Source organism: Plecotus auritus (genome assembly GCF_963455305.1).
Source record: "Plecotus auritus genome assembly, chromosome: X".
NCBI lineage: Eukaryota > Metazoa > Chordata > Mammalia > Chiroptera > Vespertilionidae > Plecotus > Plecotus auritus.
This window is the reverse complement of record NC_137784.1, coordinates 91,007,448-91,022,174: the sequence shown is the minus strand read 5'-3', so window position 1 is coordinate 91,022,174 and position 14,727 is coordinate 91,007,448. Positions and strand designations below refer to the sequence as shown.

Here is a 14,727-nt window from a genome sequence, read left to right as displayed (position 1 = left end):
TACTTTCTACTTAAGTGTGTTTTCTTTCATCTGGTTATGCAGGGACTGAATGACTGTGGGGGCAGAGGGTCAGGGATTTGAGAATGAAAGTTACTTATAAACTTATTGGAATCATAGTTCAGCTTTCCTCAGAAGCCAGAACAATCACAGATGGAATCAACTGAACCATTTGCACATCTACATTACCAGAGCCACAGTTTCTTTCAGCCAGATGTGTAGATTTCTTTGTTTAGCCCCCGAACTGGAGTGAAAGACTCTCCAGCGAAATGTACTCTGAAACTAAATGTCACTCAGGAGTGGCTGCTGCCATTTGATACCTCTGGCTTGTCCAAGGTGTGCCAAAGGCTATGCTTAATATGAATCCATCTTGCCCTTTGAGAAAGTCTATATTTGAAGGATACATGCTCTGTGTCCATGAGTCTATCACATGTAAGCAGTCACATTCTATTTGATAAGGGAAAGTGGCTGGAGGATTTTAAAAATATTTCAGCTTATTTGTTCCCCTTTTCACATTATAAATAGTAATTTTTGATCTTTGGAGGAAACTGTTCTTATCCAGTTTGTTTGGCTCTCTGCTAGTCATACTCATCATTTGGGAAAGAATGAAACAATGACAAAACTAAATTCGTGCTCAGCCGGTGTGGTTCAATGGTTGAGTATTGACCCATGAACCAAGAGGTCACTGGTTTGATTCCTGGTCAGAGCACATGCCCAGGTTTTGGGCTCAATACCCAGTAGAGGGCATGCAGAAAGCAGCCGATCAATGATATTTCTCTCTCAAAATCAATAAAAACGTATTTCAAAAGCACACACAGAAAAACTAAATTCAAATAATGAGGTGACATGTGTTGTGGAGATACAGGCAGAGCCTTGATCTGGAGCTGGGTATTCAAGGTGGGCTATATAGCATATTGCACCCCTCACAGTCTCTATCCAGGAAGTTATTAAGAACCGCAGTGTTATTTTTAAGATTCTCCTAAACATGGTGAGCTGGAAGTCTGGAAGCACTTGCCACACTTTGAGCTGGTATGTTTGTGTGGAGGGGGCAGTTGATACATTTAGTTTTGAGTCTTTCTCCTGCTGAATCAGAGGGAGGTCGGTGCTTAAGAGCTGGATTGGTGGTTTCTAAACTTATTTCCAATTCTCCAGGAAGACATCTTATGTTTCTCTGCCTGCCTCCTGGTGTCCTCTATAAACCTTAAAGAGATTAGAATCACCTATGTCTTGACTTTGAATTCCTCATGGGCTTAAGCTTACTTGTTTTTGTTTTCTGAGAAGTGTGCTCAGTACATGTCAATGTAGAGTGCACAGACACTCCAGTTGTGCTACTCAGATGGCCGAGAAGTTTATAGGTAGATTAGAAGCAGAATTAATTCTAATTTTATCTCCTCGCTCCCAAGAAAATACCTGTGCCCAGCACTTGTTCAGAACTTATTCAGGAAACCCTAACACTGAAAAGGAGATGCAAGGTAATTTTGTTGTCTTTGCACATAAACTTAGAAAGATATGGCTCATGAAGGTATGCAGTGTGAGTAAATGTTAGAAAGCCAGGGTTCTTGGTACTGGGAGGTTCATTGCTGAAACTGACTTCAGAATAAGACTCCAGGTCAAGATTCAGGAAAGTGAGGAAGTTGTCATGGGCCTGGTATGAAGAAGCTACCCCCTTTCCTTCCTTCCTGGGAAGTTTTGAGTATTGGGGGAAACCCCTTTCAAATGGATCTCTTTCCAGAATCTGTTGGCTCCACGAGGTAGATTTAATTTAAATAGAATTCCTTTAAATCACCAGGTGTAGAAAGTTTTCACTGTTTGCGGTAAATTGTGTATGCTTATCATTTAATGTGATAAAAAGCAGTCAGTTCCCTCCTGGTAGGACCTTTATTTCAGAACCTGTGGGCTCTTCTGCCTTCCTTCCAACATCTCCTGCTATTCCTTTTCTGTCCAATGGTTTCATTCTCCCTCCTGAAAGCCCTAAATAAAGGTATTGACCAAGGTCTGCTCCTTGACTCTTTTCATAGTAAAAGCTTTGTACACTATCCTATTTTCTTCCAAAATAATTTTAAGTGCCCAAGATATTGGGTGCAGATGGAAACTGTCCAATATATATTTGAGTAAGGATGGAAGTAAAAATGAATAAAGGAAGGAAGGAGAAAAGAAGAATGAAAGAAATAAGGTGATGTCCAACTCTATAATTAAAATGCTGAAATCTAGTGCCCCATTTTAATGGCCTGCTTGGTTTCTTTGTATTCTGCTATTATCTCAAACTTAATATATTCCCATCATAATAGCTTATAGGTAAATAGCAGGTTGCAGATTTAGGACATGTTGTTTGGATGGTATTAATGGTAGTTGTAGTTTTTTTCAATTAAGGTTTATTTTACATATTCAAAATCACCTATTTTAAGTGTATGTTTTGATGAATGTTAGTAATCGTATACAATTATGTAGTCACGACCAAAATCATGATAGTGGACACATTCTAAAGTGTCTTTGTGCCCCTTTAACTTGATCCCTTCCTTCCATGCCTGCCCCCCGCCCCCGACAAGTAATCTGCTTTTTGTCATTATAATTTTGCCTTTTCTAGAATATCATATAAAAGGAGTCATAGAGTATGTACTCTTTGCTTGACTTCTTTCTCTCAGCATAATTATTTTGAGACTCATCCAAGTTGATGCTTGTATTAATGGTTTATTCCTTTTTATTGCTGAGTAGTGTTCCATGATATGGATTTACCATTCACTTGATAATGGATAATTGGATTATTTCCAATGTTTAGCCTTTATGAAAAAAATAAAATACATATTTTTAACATAAGACTAGACAACTATCTCTCCTCAGGTTAGAAGACATATTTAATAAGTAATAATACCTATTTCATCATCTTTGAAATCATGATATCTGGGAGGCAGCAGAGTAGACATTAAGGTATCAAAAATGTAGATTAAATCCTGATTCTTTTACCTATTAGTAGCTGTGTGTGATCTTGGGCAAACTATTTATACTTTGCCTCTATTTATACTCCTTCCAGCATTTTGATTCTCTGAAACACCTCTTGTCAAAGTGAAAGATGTCAGTGCAAGAAATCACATTGAGTATATACTGTATAAGATACTCTTCTAAGCACTTTAAAATTATTGCTCATCCTCACAATAATTCTTTCAGATAAGTACTATTATCCATTATACAGATAAGGAAACTGAGGCACAGTATAAATAGTTAACCCAAGATCACACACAGCTACTATGAGGCAGAAGAATCAGGATTTAAATCTACATTTTTGACACCTAGCCACTATACTCTGCTACCTCCCAGATATCATGATTTCAAAGATGATGAAATAGGGATTACTACCTGTTCAAGAGTTACTACCAGTATTTGAGGCTTATTATTTACTCACTTAGAAATATAAATAACCCTGGCCGGTGTGGCTTAGTTGGTAGAGCGTCATTCCGTGTCCTGAAGGGTCGCTGGTTCAGTTTCCGGTCAGGGCACACACCTGGATTGTGGGTTTGATCCCCGGTTAGGGTGCATACAGGGCAATTGATCAATGTTTCTCTCTCCCTCTCCCTTCCCCTTTCTCTAAAAATCAATAAGAACACATTATCAGGTGAGGATTAAAAAGTATTATAAATAATCACACCATATTATAATTTCATGTTATTGTGTCCCTAAGATTGATTCCTCTCTAGATGCTTAATATAGATGAGGAAAATTATTACCACATAGGAATTCAATCCCAGAAGAACCCAGTTGGCAGTGCAGTTGGTGAATTATTTCTGAAGAGCAGCAAAAGGATAAAAAGATAAAACACCTGATCAGCCTCTCAGAATGTGCAAGTTTCATTGTTATTTGGGGCCAAGTAAATCTTGGAAAGAAGGAAGAAAGAGAAGCAGGAGATAGAAGCTGGTCACACACATTACTTGTATCTACCTTTTCCTTCATCGTAGGCCTTTCTCAGTTTCTATCCTTAGCTTTCTTCCCATTCTACATTGTCTTAGTTATTTTGTTCTGTAGTATAACTTCAAGTAGTAACTCTGACATCTCTAAAATTAAAGTTAGAAATTTCAACAACTTTTTGGATATTGTTATATGGCTATTTGTAAAACACTTTAACTCCAATGTAATTAAAATAAAAACCCATTATATTGTGTTTTCTTGGGGAAAAAAATATCTCCTCCGTTTTCCTGTCTCAGAAAATGAGTGGTATGTCATCTCTTCTAGTAATTTGAATTAGAAATAAAGTTCTCCTTCATTCTTCCCTCACCTTAACACACAAATTTAAGCACTCTCCAAGTTCTAGCAATTCTGCCTTCTGTAGTCTGTTTCTATTTCCCTTACCATTTCACTGGTTCCTGTTTTAATTATATCTTGCTGGGATTATTTCAATATAACCTTTCTGACTGGTCTGCCTGTGTCCAGTATTATTGCTCCTCTAATCCCTCCATCACATTTCAGTAAGAGATAACGCTATCGTCCAATCCTCTCGAAAAGCTCTAATTATTTTCAGTGCCTATTGGAGTAAAGTCCAAACTCATTTCTGTAATCATTAATTATTAACTTTTTTGTTTCCCCTTACAAGTTTCCTACAGTCAGGAACTAGTCTTACTGATATCTAGCCACTCTCCAGCCTCATAGTAACTTCAAACACAGTGCTGTACTCATGTCTGAGTTTACATAATTAATAAAAGGATGCTACCTATATGAAAAGATAGACTTGAAGTTTACAAGGCCACTTGATGTTTTAATTTGGAGGTCACGGATGGTATTCTAGAAGGCAATGTAAGTAATGTGATGGGGATAACTTTGTTGGAGAAAGGAAGGAGAGAGAAGATGGCTAGAGAGACAGTTGCCAGAAACTGTTTACTTAAGAATTGGAGATGGGGCATGGCAAATTCATGGATTTAGGGTTTGGGATTTGCAGGTTGTGTTTTCAAGCTCAGCATCTCCCTATGAGTGTGCTTAAGAATCATTTCACAGTATTGAAAGTTAGCAGGTCAAGGTGCTCCTTCAAACACTGTGCTTGCTTGCTTTTGCCTAAACCATTGGCTTAGTAGCCCATCTTCTAGAAAGAAGATTGATATTGAAAGCCGTCCTGGCAGCTCTGTAGGAATTCACTAAGTGCCCCACATTTTCAAGCTCCATTCCTGAGCAGTTCACAGTGTCCATATCAATTAGCTGGCAGGGTACTGAGTCCCCCAAATGGTCTTTTATGCAGTGGATGTGGCAGTAAGCCAGCACTGGCTCCCCTAGTGACAAACCAATATGCTCAAGTTCCCAGTGTCCATAGATACCATGCACTTTTTAGAGAGGTCTGGCTCTGAAGCCTCAGCCATCACACTGGAACTCTGTACTGCAGGAAATGCCTCCAGGATTATAGCAAGAGCTGGAATTCTTTCTAGTCATAATCTCCTTTATATATTCTCCTTCTACCTATACTTTTCTCTCCTAATAATAGATAACTTTGTTGAGTATTTTTACTGTGTCTGGCACTATGTATTTTACATGCATACTTCGATTTTATCCCCTAAAGATCCCATGAGATATAGGTACAATTATTATTTCCATTTTGCATATTAAGAGACTGAGACCTATAGCAGTTAACTGACTTCTTGAGCTCAGAGAGTTTGTTAGTGGCAGTGAACTTGGGAAGGCTGGGGCTTGACCCTGGTGTGGTCTATATTCAGAGCCCATGCTCTCAACACTATACAGTGCCATTTCTTCTTGGGTACTTTGGAGCACAGGAGCCATTTCCAGTAGGACTTCAAGCAAGTGAACTGCACTAGAGCAAGTGTAGAATTCTGAGATGCTAAAATATTTTGAATTTAGCAAATGATGAGAGCCATTGTAATCCATTAATTCGTTACTCTCCAATTATTTCCCTATTCAAATAAATTGTTTCAGCCTTGTATATAAGGTGCAAGTGTTTTGGGGGACAGTATTTTTGCAAAAGCACACCAAAATTTCCCAACTTTAATACTAACTTTCTGCCTCTTCATTCCATTGCCCCTTTGCTCCCATCTGCACTAGTCACAATCTCTAAGCTAAGAGAACACAGAACTATCTGCCAGCAGAAAATATGTCTGGAGTTCTCCCACAGATCCGTGTTCTCATAGGAAATATAATGAAGCAGTGCCAGTTCATTGTTTTCCCAGCCTATTGTCTGATTTTCTTTAAGAGCAATATAATTACATTAATATTCTTCCTAATCTCTTTTCTTTCCCTCCACATTACTCAAATAAGATCCAGTTTTCTTTGTTCCGTTTCCCTTCTTCTCTACTACTAGTTGTAAATGAACCAAAGAAAGATGCAATGACCTCACTTATCAACAGAATAAAGGAGTCCCTTGTTTTTGACTTGTGCTAATTAGACATCAGCCTTGCCCATGGGCTAGACCCTCTTCTTTTTCTCGTTCTCCTCTCTCTCTCTCTCTCTCTCTCTCTCTCTCTCTCTCTCTCTCTCTCTCTCTCTCTCGTTTCTTATTAAATAGTTGTTGAGTCAATGGCCTGAGCCACTTTTAGATAGAACATGATGGTCCCTCATGCAGTTGGGATTTTGGCAAGAGAACAGTCACTTAGTTGGGGGAGACTCAATGGTTTGGAACCAGAACCTTTCAGATGCAGGTTAGATAGTACTCACGTGGCACTGACACAAAGACCCTGCTTCTCACATGCCCTACCTGTTGACATGTCTATAGTTTGTTTCTAGCACTCAGGTGTAGTTAATGCTGTTCATCTGTCACATTAAAAATCTAGCTTTTTTTCATTTTATGACTCTCATGAGAATAAAATGGAAATATAAAATATCTTATATGTAATATAAATAATATAAAGTGGAAATATAACTATCCTCCTATTGCCTGGCCAAAATGTGAAAATCAGAATGTTTTGGAAGGATGTCCACTTAGTTTTGAAGGCAAACCTGTGCACACCTCTCATAGAATCTCTCACTGACTTTTGCATCTACTTCCAGGCCAATCACCTCTTCTAGCTCTGAAAGTTGGAGATTCTTATCTTGAAAGCTCTTATCAGTTAGCCACCCATAAACTAATCTGGCCTAATAAGTTTGATTTCAGTTTAGGGCTTTCCCAGCAATATCTTCTACTTAGGAAGGGGGTTGGATTTATTGATTTTGCTGTCCTCTCATGATCATACTGCCATTTCCTTCCCAGGGACACAACAGTCATCAGCCACTCTCCTAACACCAGCTATGACACAGCTCTCGAAGCTCGCATCCAGAAGGAGGAGGAAGAAATCTTGATGGCCAACAAGCGTTGCCTTGATATGGAGGGCAGGTAAAATGTTGATCTGGACCCCGGGTTGGTATGGAGACCAGATATGTCAGTAGGGAAGGGTGAGCATCTTCGTTCACAGTTGAGAAACCTGATAATGTAGCCTCCCCGACCCCTACACTCCTGCCAGCCTGTTACTTAGGATATGAGATGCAATGACCTTTACTTTGATCATTCCCACTCACTGTGGAATTCCAAGTAATGTTGCTTTCCCCTTTGGCCTTGGTAATTGCTTTCTATCTGCCTTCTGCCAGAACTGAACCGTTGGTATTTGCACTCTGGGGTATTCTTTCTAGCACTGTACCACAACCCTGTTATACTGCACAGTGCTCAGTAAAAGAACATCTAGTCATGCTATACCTGATGTCTCTTATAAACTCATAATCATTTACTTATTACTTGAATGTTATGGCCCATTTACCAGTATAGAAGTTCCTATCTTCTCACTGACTTCATTTCTGTTCACTCAGATTCTTCACTATAGCACCCACTATATAGGTTCACTCTCATATACGGCCTTTCCCCCCACCAATATTGTACTTTGGCTTCCTAAAATTTAAGCAACAACTCCTGCATGCTCTGTTTTATCCATTTGGGGGTATAGAAAGGCATTTTTTAAAATGTAGCACTGTCCCTTGTCTTACCACTCAGAAATAACTAGACCACCACTTAGTCAAAAAGGTCATGGAAGTTCAAGTCCATGTTGGTAGTGAGAGTAGAACATGAAGATGGCAACAAGATCTTTATATGTTCTTTGTCTTTGGCTCCTAGGATTAAGACCCTCCATGCCCAGATTATTGAGAAGGATGCCATGATCAAAGTACTCCAGCAGCGTTCCCGGAAGGAGCCTAGTAAGACAGAGCAGCTGTCATCCATGCGGCCAGCAAAGTCTCTGATGTCCATTTCCAATGCTGGATCGGGTTTGCTCTCGCACTCTTCCACCCTGACTGGCACCCCCATCATGGAAGAGAAGCGGGATGATAAGAGCTGGAAAGGGAGCCTAGGTAATGACAATAAATAAGGAAGATTAAAGCGACATGTTTAAGAAGAGCCCTGATTTAGATATGTGCCCACACAGCAAGGGAAAAGAGTGATAGTCCAGATTCTAGACAGGAAGATATCGCAGGTTGGGTCCTCCTGAGAGGCTATCAGCCGTGGGCAAACTACGGCCCGCGGGCCGGATCTGGCTGTTCTATCCGGTTCTCTTGCTCTCACCTACGCTCCTTTACTTTGAATTTATATTAGTTCACACAAACACTCCATCCATGCTTTTGTTCCAGCCCTCCGGTCCAGTTTAAGAACCCATTGTGGCCCTCGAGTCAAAAAGTTTGCCCACCCCGCTAGCTGCATATCAGGAGCTCCTCCACACTGTGAGGTCTCATGGAGAAAACATTGGTTGAAGCCATGGCCTTAGAAGATAAGAATCCTGAGTTCTATTTGGTGGGGAGGAAAACAACTTGTTTCCTCTAAAAAATTCTCATATTTGGCCTTTACCATGTGGGACTTTTTGTTCAAAGCCCATGTAGCCTTTGGGCCATTAAAAATTTTAAAATTCCAGCTTTTTCTGTGTTCTTTTATCCCATAAAATTCAAGGACTCAGAGTTCTAGTTAAGCTAAATGGAGCTGGGTGACAAGTTTTTGTTATCAGAATGTTCTGAGATGAGAATAGAATGTACTTTTTCATTTCTTCCCTGTCCATTCCTTCCGTTCTAATCAAAGCCCCAGAAGTATTTGTGATACCACAAGGCACTTTGTTCAAGCCTGAGGAAACAAGCTGTATATATTTTAATTTTAGCTGTTTTTGTTGCTTCTAATAACTTCCTTGGTTCTGTGACACTTGCAGTGCCCTTTAGTTACAGTAGGCACTTTGGGGACCATGGTCATGATTAGAACCTTAGATCACACAATTATTATCACATTCATATGTGACCACAGACTTCTTCCACCGATCCTTTCCAGCTGTCTAGTTTGGATGGTGTCATTTATAGGTGGAAATCAATCACCATTGGACAAATAAATCAAAACACATACCCAGGACACTTAAGGTTTAATACGATGTGCTGGGGCTTGGAAAATGAGAATCAGAAGGGGTCTACCAAGTCTGAAAGAAACTTTTAGATGGGATGAGATGTGCGTGACAAATTGGTTTCTGGGTTTGAATGAGGACAAAGTAAAGAATTAGACCCATTCACATTTCTCCTGAACCTCCTACAAAGAAGAAGAGGTAATGAGATGTCTGCATTTGAAGAAAGTATAGTTTTCTAACCTCTTTCCCATTTTCCTTTGTAGGCATTCTCCTGGGTGGAGACTACCGTGCAGAATCTGTCTCTTCTACACCCTCACCGGTGCCGCCCTCGACTCCCCTGCTTTCAGCTCACTCTAAGACGGGCAGCCGAGACTGCAGCACCCAAACAGAACGGGGAACTGGAACTGAAGCAAACAAAACTGCAGCTGTTACTCCAATCTCTATTCCTGCTACAGTTGCTGCCGCCATCACTGCCAATGCTGCCACCAACACCACCACCATGGTAGCTGCTGCTCCAGTGGCTGTTGCTGCTGCTGCTACTCCATCTCCAGCAACTGCTACTGCTGCTCTTGCTGCTGCTGTTTCTCCAGCTGCTGCTGTTCAGATTCCAGCTGCTGCCTCTGCTGTTTCTGCTTCTATTGTTGCTCCTGCTTCTGCTGCTGCTGCTGTTCAGGTTGCTCCAGCTGCTCCAGCTCCGGTTCCAGCTCGGGCTCCAACTCCAGTTCCAGCTCCAGCAGCAGCTCAGGCTTCTGCTCCAGCTCTGACTCAGACACCGGCTCCATCTCCAGTTGCAGCTGCTACTCCAGCTCCAGCTCCAACTCCATCTTTGGCTCAGGCTGAGGCTCCTGCAACTCCAGCCACTGCTTCTGGACCACGGCGCTTGTCTATACCTAATTTGGCCTGTAATCCAGACAAGACAGGTAATAATGCTCTACCAGGTAGCTTTTTATTCTGCTCTCAATTACAGATTTGTTTTTTGTACCTGCTGTTTGGGCACAGTTGGTCATTTGGAGGGAGGTTTTCCATATTCTAAAAAGGATTAATCAGAGGAGATGAGGGCAAAGAGTCTGTAAATAACTTATCTGACACTAAGATGGGAACAGAAATGAGTCCAGGCCTTTCTCCCAGTAGAAGTAAATAAATGTTCAAGGGAACAAGGCAGGTGACAAGCAAGTCTCACCTGGCCATTGACTTCATAGGGGCTTTAAAAGCTGTCAATTTCTAGAAATTTGTGTTTTTATGTTATCTCTAAGTGTTTTCTAATCCCTTATTTCTACTTAGATGGTCCTGTTTTCCACTCCAGTACTCTGGAAAGAAAAGCTGCTGCTCAGATCCTGGGACAAGAGCCTGATGCAGAAATGGTGGAATATCTCATCTAAATGTCCTAATCAATAGCTGCAGTTTCTCAGCAAGAATGCTCTTAATGATTTTTCCCTTTTGTTGTTGTTATTTTGAGGGTGAGCACAAGGGATTGGGGGAATGTTTTTTAAAGGGACTTTTTAATTGAGACATTATAGTACCTACGTAATGCCATATGAACTCCAGTCTATTTTGGTGCACTTAGAGAGTACCTCTAAAGACAAATCAATCAGAGTGTGCTCTAAAGGTTATTGTTTGGACTTAAAAGAAATACTGGGACTATTAATAGCTGGATATTCACCAATGTTTTGCAATGTGCTTAAATTTTTTTGGCATTTCCATATTCCAGATCATTTTTTTATTGAAGAGCACAGTATGTTTGGAAGACAGTGTGTAAAAGGTAGTTCAGAAATGGGAAGCTGGAGAGAATTTGCACATGTGATGTTTTGCAGAGTTACCATCTAGGCAGCATCCAGAGAGCTCTTGCCTTGGGCTTATGAAAGGGAATAGTTTTTGGAGCCATGTAAACTGGAGGAAAGGTAGGGAGAATTGGGGTGTGGAAGGGTGCTGGAGCTAATTTTCCCTTCCAAATTCCCAGCTGCCCTGTGCCAAGGGATTGTTTTTATCTTCATTTCAGTGGTGCTTTGGAAGTCGATTATTTTGGTTCCCTCTTGGAGATTCATACATTCATATATATACTCTGGAATAATTTATGCATTTGGGTAATTAATATATTGCTTTCAGCCACTAGGAGAGTTAAATTAACTGAAACTTCCTCTCTCTTAGGGAGTTAAACCACCGGAGGCCTTGATGGATAGTTGCATGAGGTGCTTGCACATTCAGAGCCCAAAATGTAGACCTTTGTGGTCTGTGTCTAGCCATGAACAGCTTTCTTGCCTTTCCTGAGACCATTCTGCTTAGTGTATATTTCTTCTTCAGCACAAATTCACTGGCTGTGTCACCAGTCTCAAATTGTCAATTATTTGCAAAACGAGGAAGCACTTTTGGTGACAGGTTGAATGCTTTCAATTTCTGGTGACTACTTTGAAATAAATCATTTTGTTTCCCAAATTCTTAGACATATTTGACTATCAACTCCAAGGGAAAAGCATCAGAAACCCAAAATACTGTGCTGTAGTCAGGGGAGAGGTGGGCTGCAGCAGAGTCCTCAGCTACCTCTTTTCATGGCCAGTGACTCCATCTTGGAATACTTTTGGAGAGCAGCAGGAAATGTACATGGGGGCAGGGACCAAGGAGGCCATGACTCCAAGCTTTGCCTAAGGGCTGCCTCCAGGAACACAGAAGGGCTGCACATTGCCATAGGTCCCTGCTCTGTGTCATTTATCTACCCTTTATTAAGATGATAAATCTACAATCAATGTCATTAATATCAGTTTTCAAGGGTTTGGGGGGAGGTGAGGGGATTGGGGATGTTATATAAGGGTGGGGGGTAGAGGTTTGGGGATATGCTAGTTAGAAAGCAGATTAATAGAAGAGTAGGCCTGATATATTACATTGTGAGGCATAGTGGCTGGGAGGAATTTTAACAATACAATAGCCCAACCCCGTCATTTTAGTGATGAAGATTCTGAGACCTGGAGACTTTAAGTGACTTTTTCAGGATCATACAACACAACTTCCCACTCTGCCAAATACCATGCTTATTTTGGGAAACCCTTATATACAAAAAGCCCCGTTTTAAGAAAAGGTATCTTCACAGTCCAGGGCATATGTATTTTGTAAAGTGGCCCTGGCTTCAGTAGTTTGTACAGGGTTCTGAGTTCCTATCTTGCCTTTCCTGCAGTGCCTTTTGCAAGGTTTTTCCTTTCCTGATTCTGATTTCAGTATGGAGTCACATGGGACATATGCCCTAAAATATCAACTTCACTTCTTCTCTTGCTATGAGATTGGCTGTCTTGGATCATCTTACAGAGTTCCTCTGTAAGTATAGGAATGACCTACTTAACAGTATTCTTGTGTCATTCCCAATGAACTTCCAAAGGAATTATTTTGTGGGGGGGGGGGGGGGAAGGAGGAGATAAGAGGGAAAGTGATGTGGTTTTTCAGGCAGTCTTGACATTTTTAATAATGAAGTGATTATCATACACATTAGTCCTCAGTTATTTAGTGAATCCCAAATAGAAATTAAAAGTGCAGTTGTGTTGATGCTCATTAATATTACCCTTTAGTCAAAGAAAAAAACTCAAATAGTAAAAGCAACAAGTAGCAAACTTCAGGACTGCTACTTTCTGTCTAAATAAATGCATAAATAAATAGAAAAAAAATAAACCTTTCATTTACTCCTTTCATGTTTATAACATATTGCCAGCATTTTTGCTAGCTCTGGGAGCCATGGTTTTATTTACATTCTGTAAGGTGACAAATGTCATACATTCCACACTGTGTGGCAGCCATCTCTTTAGGCTCATGTATTTTGGGAAAGGAGGAAGTTCTTAGCTAAGTATTATTTTGAACTTTCCACAACATCTCTGCCCCCCTCACACCAGAGGGGTTCCCTCTTGGCTCAGTTTTTAATCCCAGGTAACTTGCTCAAATACATTGTACATTTGAGAGATGGAAGAAGTCCATGTCAGTGTATTATGTTTACGAAGAATATTGATTCAGCCTTTTCAGAAGATCCCTAATAGATGACATTTTAAAATTCAGGTTTATGGGGGAAATCTCAAGGTAGCCACCTTTTCACAATTGTGTCAATGTAACACTTGGGGATGTTTCTGGACTCCCACCTATCTATGCATTTTACTGGCACCTCAGAACAGGAGGGTGACATTGTTGTCTTAACTTGTACTGCATGGTGGTCACTGGGGACCTTGTAAGTCAGTTGTACTTCAATGTCCCTTGGACAGAAAAATTTCATTAGAACAAACTTTACTTGATATGAAATTCTTATTACCATTTTTTATTAAATAAAAGTAGCTTGAGCTTTCTTATAAAATCATGTATCTTAATTGTTGTTTTAATGAAGGATTTGTTTTCAGTGCTGCTTTTGAGCTTCAGGTTGAGAGGATAGTAGGAACCTGAAATATTTGCCATCACCTGCCATAGGAAACATACTAAGAGACCCATCACATTCTCTTTTTCTTGTTACACAGTTGGTTGTGCACAATAGTTGGAAAATGAACAACTTTACTGTGCAAACTACTTTTTATGAAGAGCCTAAAAACTAATAATGTAGCAACTTAAAGTGTATTCATATGCACTAACTCTTATAAATTATATTATCATGTCTGTTAGCCATACAATCTCCTGTTATCTCAATTGCTCATTCACATATGGAATTTGTTACTTAAAATGTGTGCAGTCTTACTGAACATGTTTTCAAAGGAAGGCATTAGCTATGGGCTAATTGCCACCAATTCCAGCCTGGCATGATCCTTGGAATATATCTTCCAAGTGCCATCCATCATCAGTCGGACCAGTGTCAGGAGTTTGTTTTTTTCTGGTAGCAACGATGGGTTTTATGAAGCCTTCAAACCTCCTTCTGTGGCCTCCCTTGTGATTAATGGCATGTATTTGTAAAATGAATAGCTGAGGTTGGCAGATGGCTAGAGAAGAATCACCTTTGGTTTGAAATGTATTTGGCCTCATAATGATTAAGACCCCATTCTGTAATCAACAGAGCTAGTTCCAATAAAATTAAGCAGGTGTGAATCCACTCTGTGCCTATCTTTTCACTGACAATAAAGTTAGCTATTTTAAAATGCAGTACTGTGTGGAAAATGCTTTGGTGTTTACCTGACAGATGTTTTAGTTGAGCTTGTACCAGTGATTGCTTTCAATTTAGTATGCAGTGAAATTGCCTTTCAAGGGCAGCGTGCAGAATTTGCATTTGCTTAAAGTATGGAATGTGATTATAAAGTATTAAGATAACACCACTGGCTGCACTGGTTTCTTTATATATTCAGGCAGCATATATTAAAAGCTTTGCATCTTTTTATCTCCTGGTTTCAAGGGATAAAATGATGGCCACCCAAAACAGAGAATTAATCATTTGGTTAGCATGTTGGAAGGCCCCTTGATGTTCCTTTTGTACACT

At 40.1% G+C, this 14,727-nt stretch overlaps 1 protein-coding gene across 3 annotated transcripts in view; it reads left to right on the top strand.

Annotated features, from left to right (window-relative positions):
* The window catches only part of AMOT (angiomotin), a 67,172-nt gene extending 52,776 nt beyond the window's left edge, over window positions 1-14,396 (top strand). For all 3 annotated transcript variants that reach the window (XM_080653718.1, XM_080653717.1, XM_080653719.1), the window contains 4 exons: window positions 7,166-7,288; window positions 8,057-8,289; window positions 9,575-10,231; window positions 10,593-14,396. In XM_080653718.1, coding sequence (XP_080509844.1) covers window positions 7,166-7,288; window positions 8,057-8,289; window positions 9,575-10,231; window positions 10,593-10,690 — 1,111 coding nt within the window. In that variant the 3' untranslated portion in view covers window positions 10,691-14,396. The remainder of the gene's footprint in view (window positions 1-7,165; window positions 7,289-8,056; window positions 8,290-9,574; window positions 10,232-10,592) is intronic.
* The last annotated feature ends 331 nt before the right edge of the window (window positions 14,397-14,727 follow it).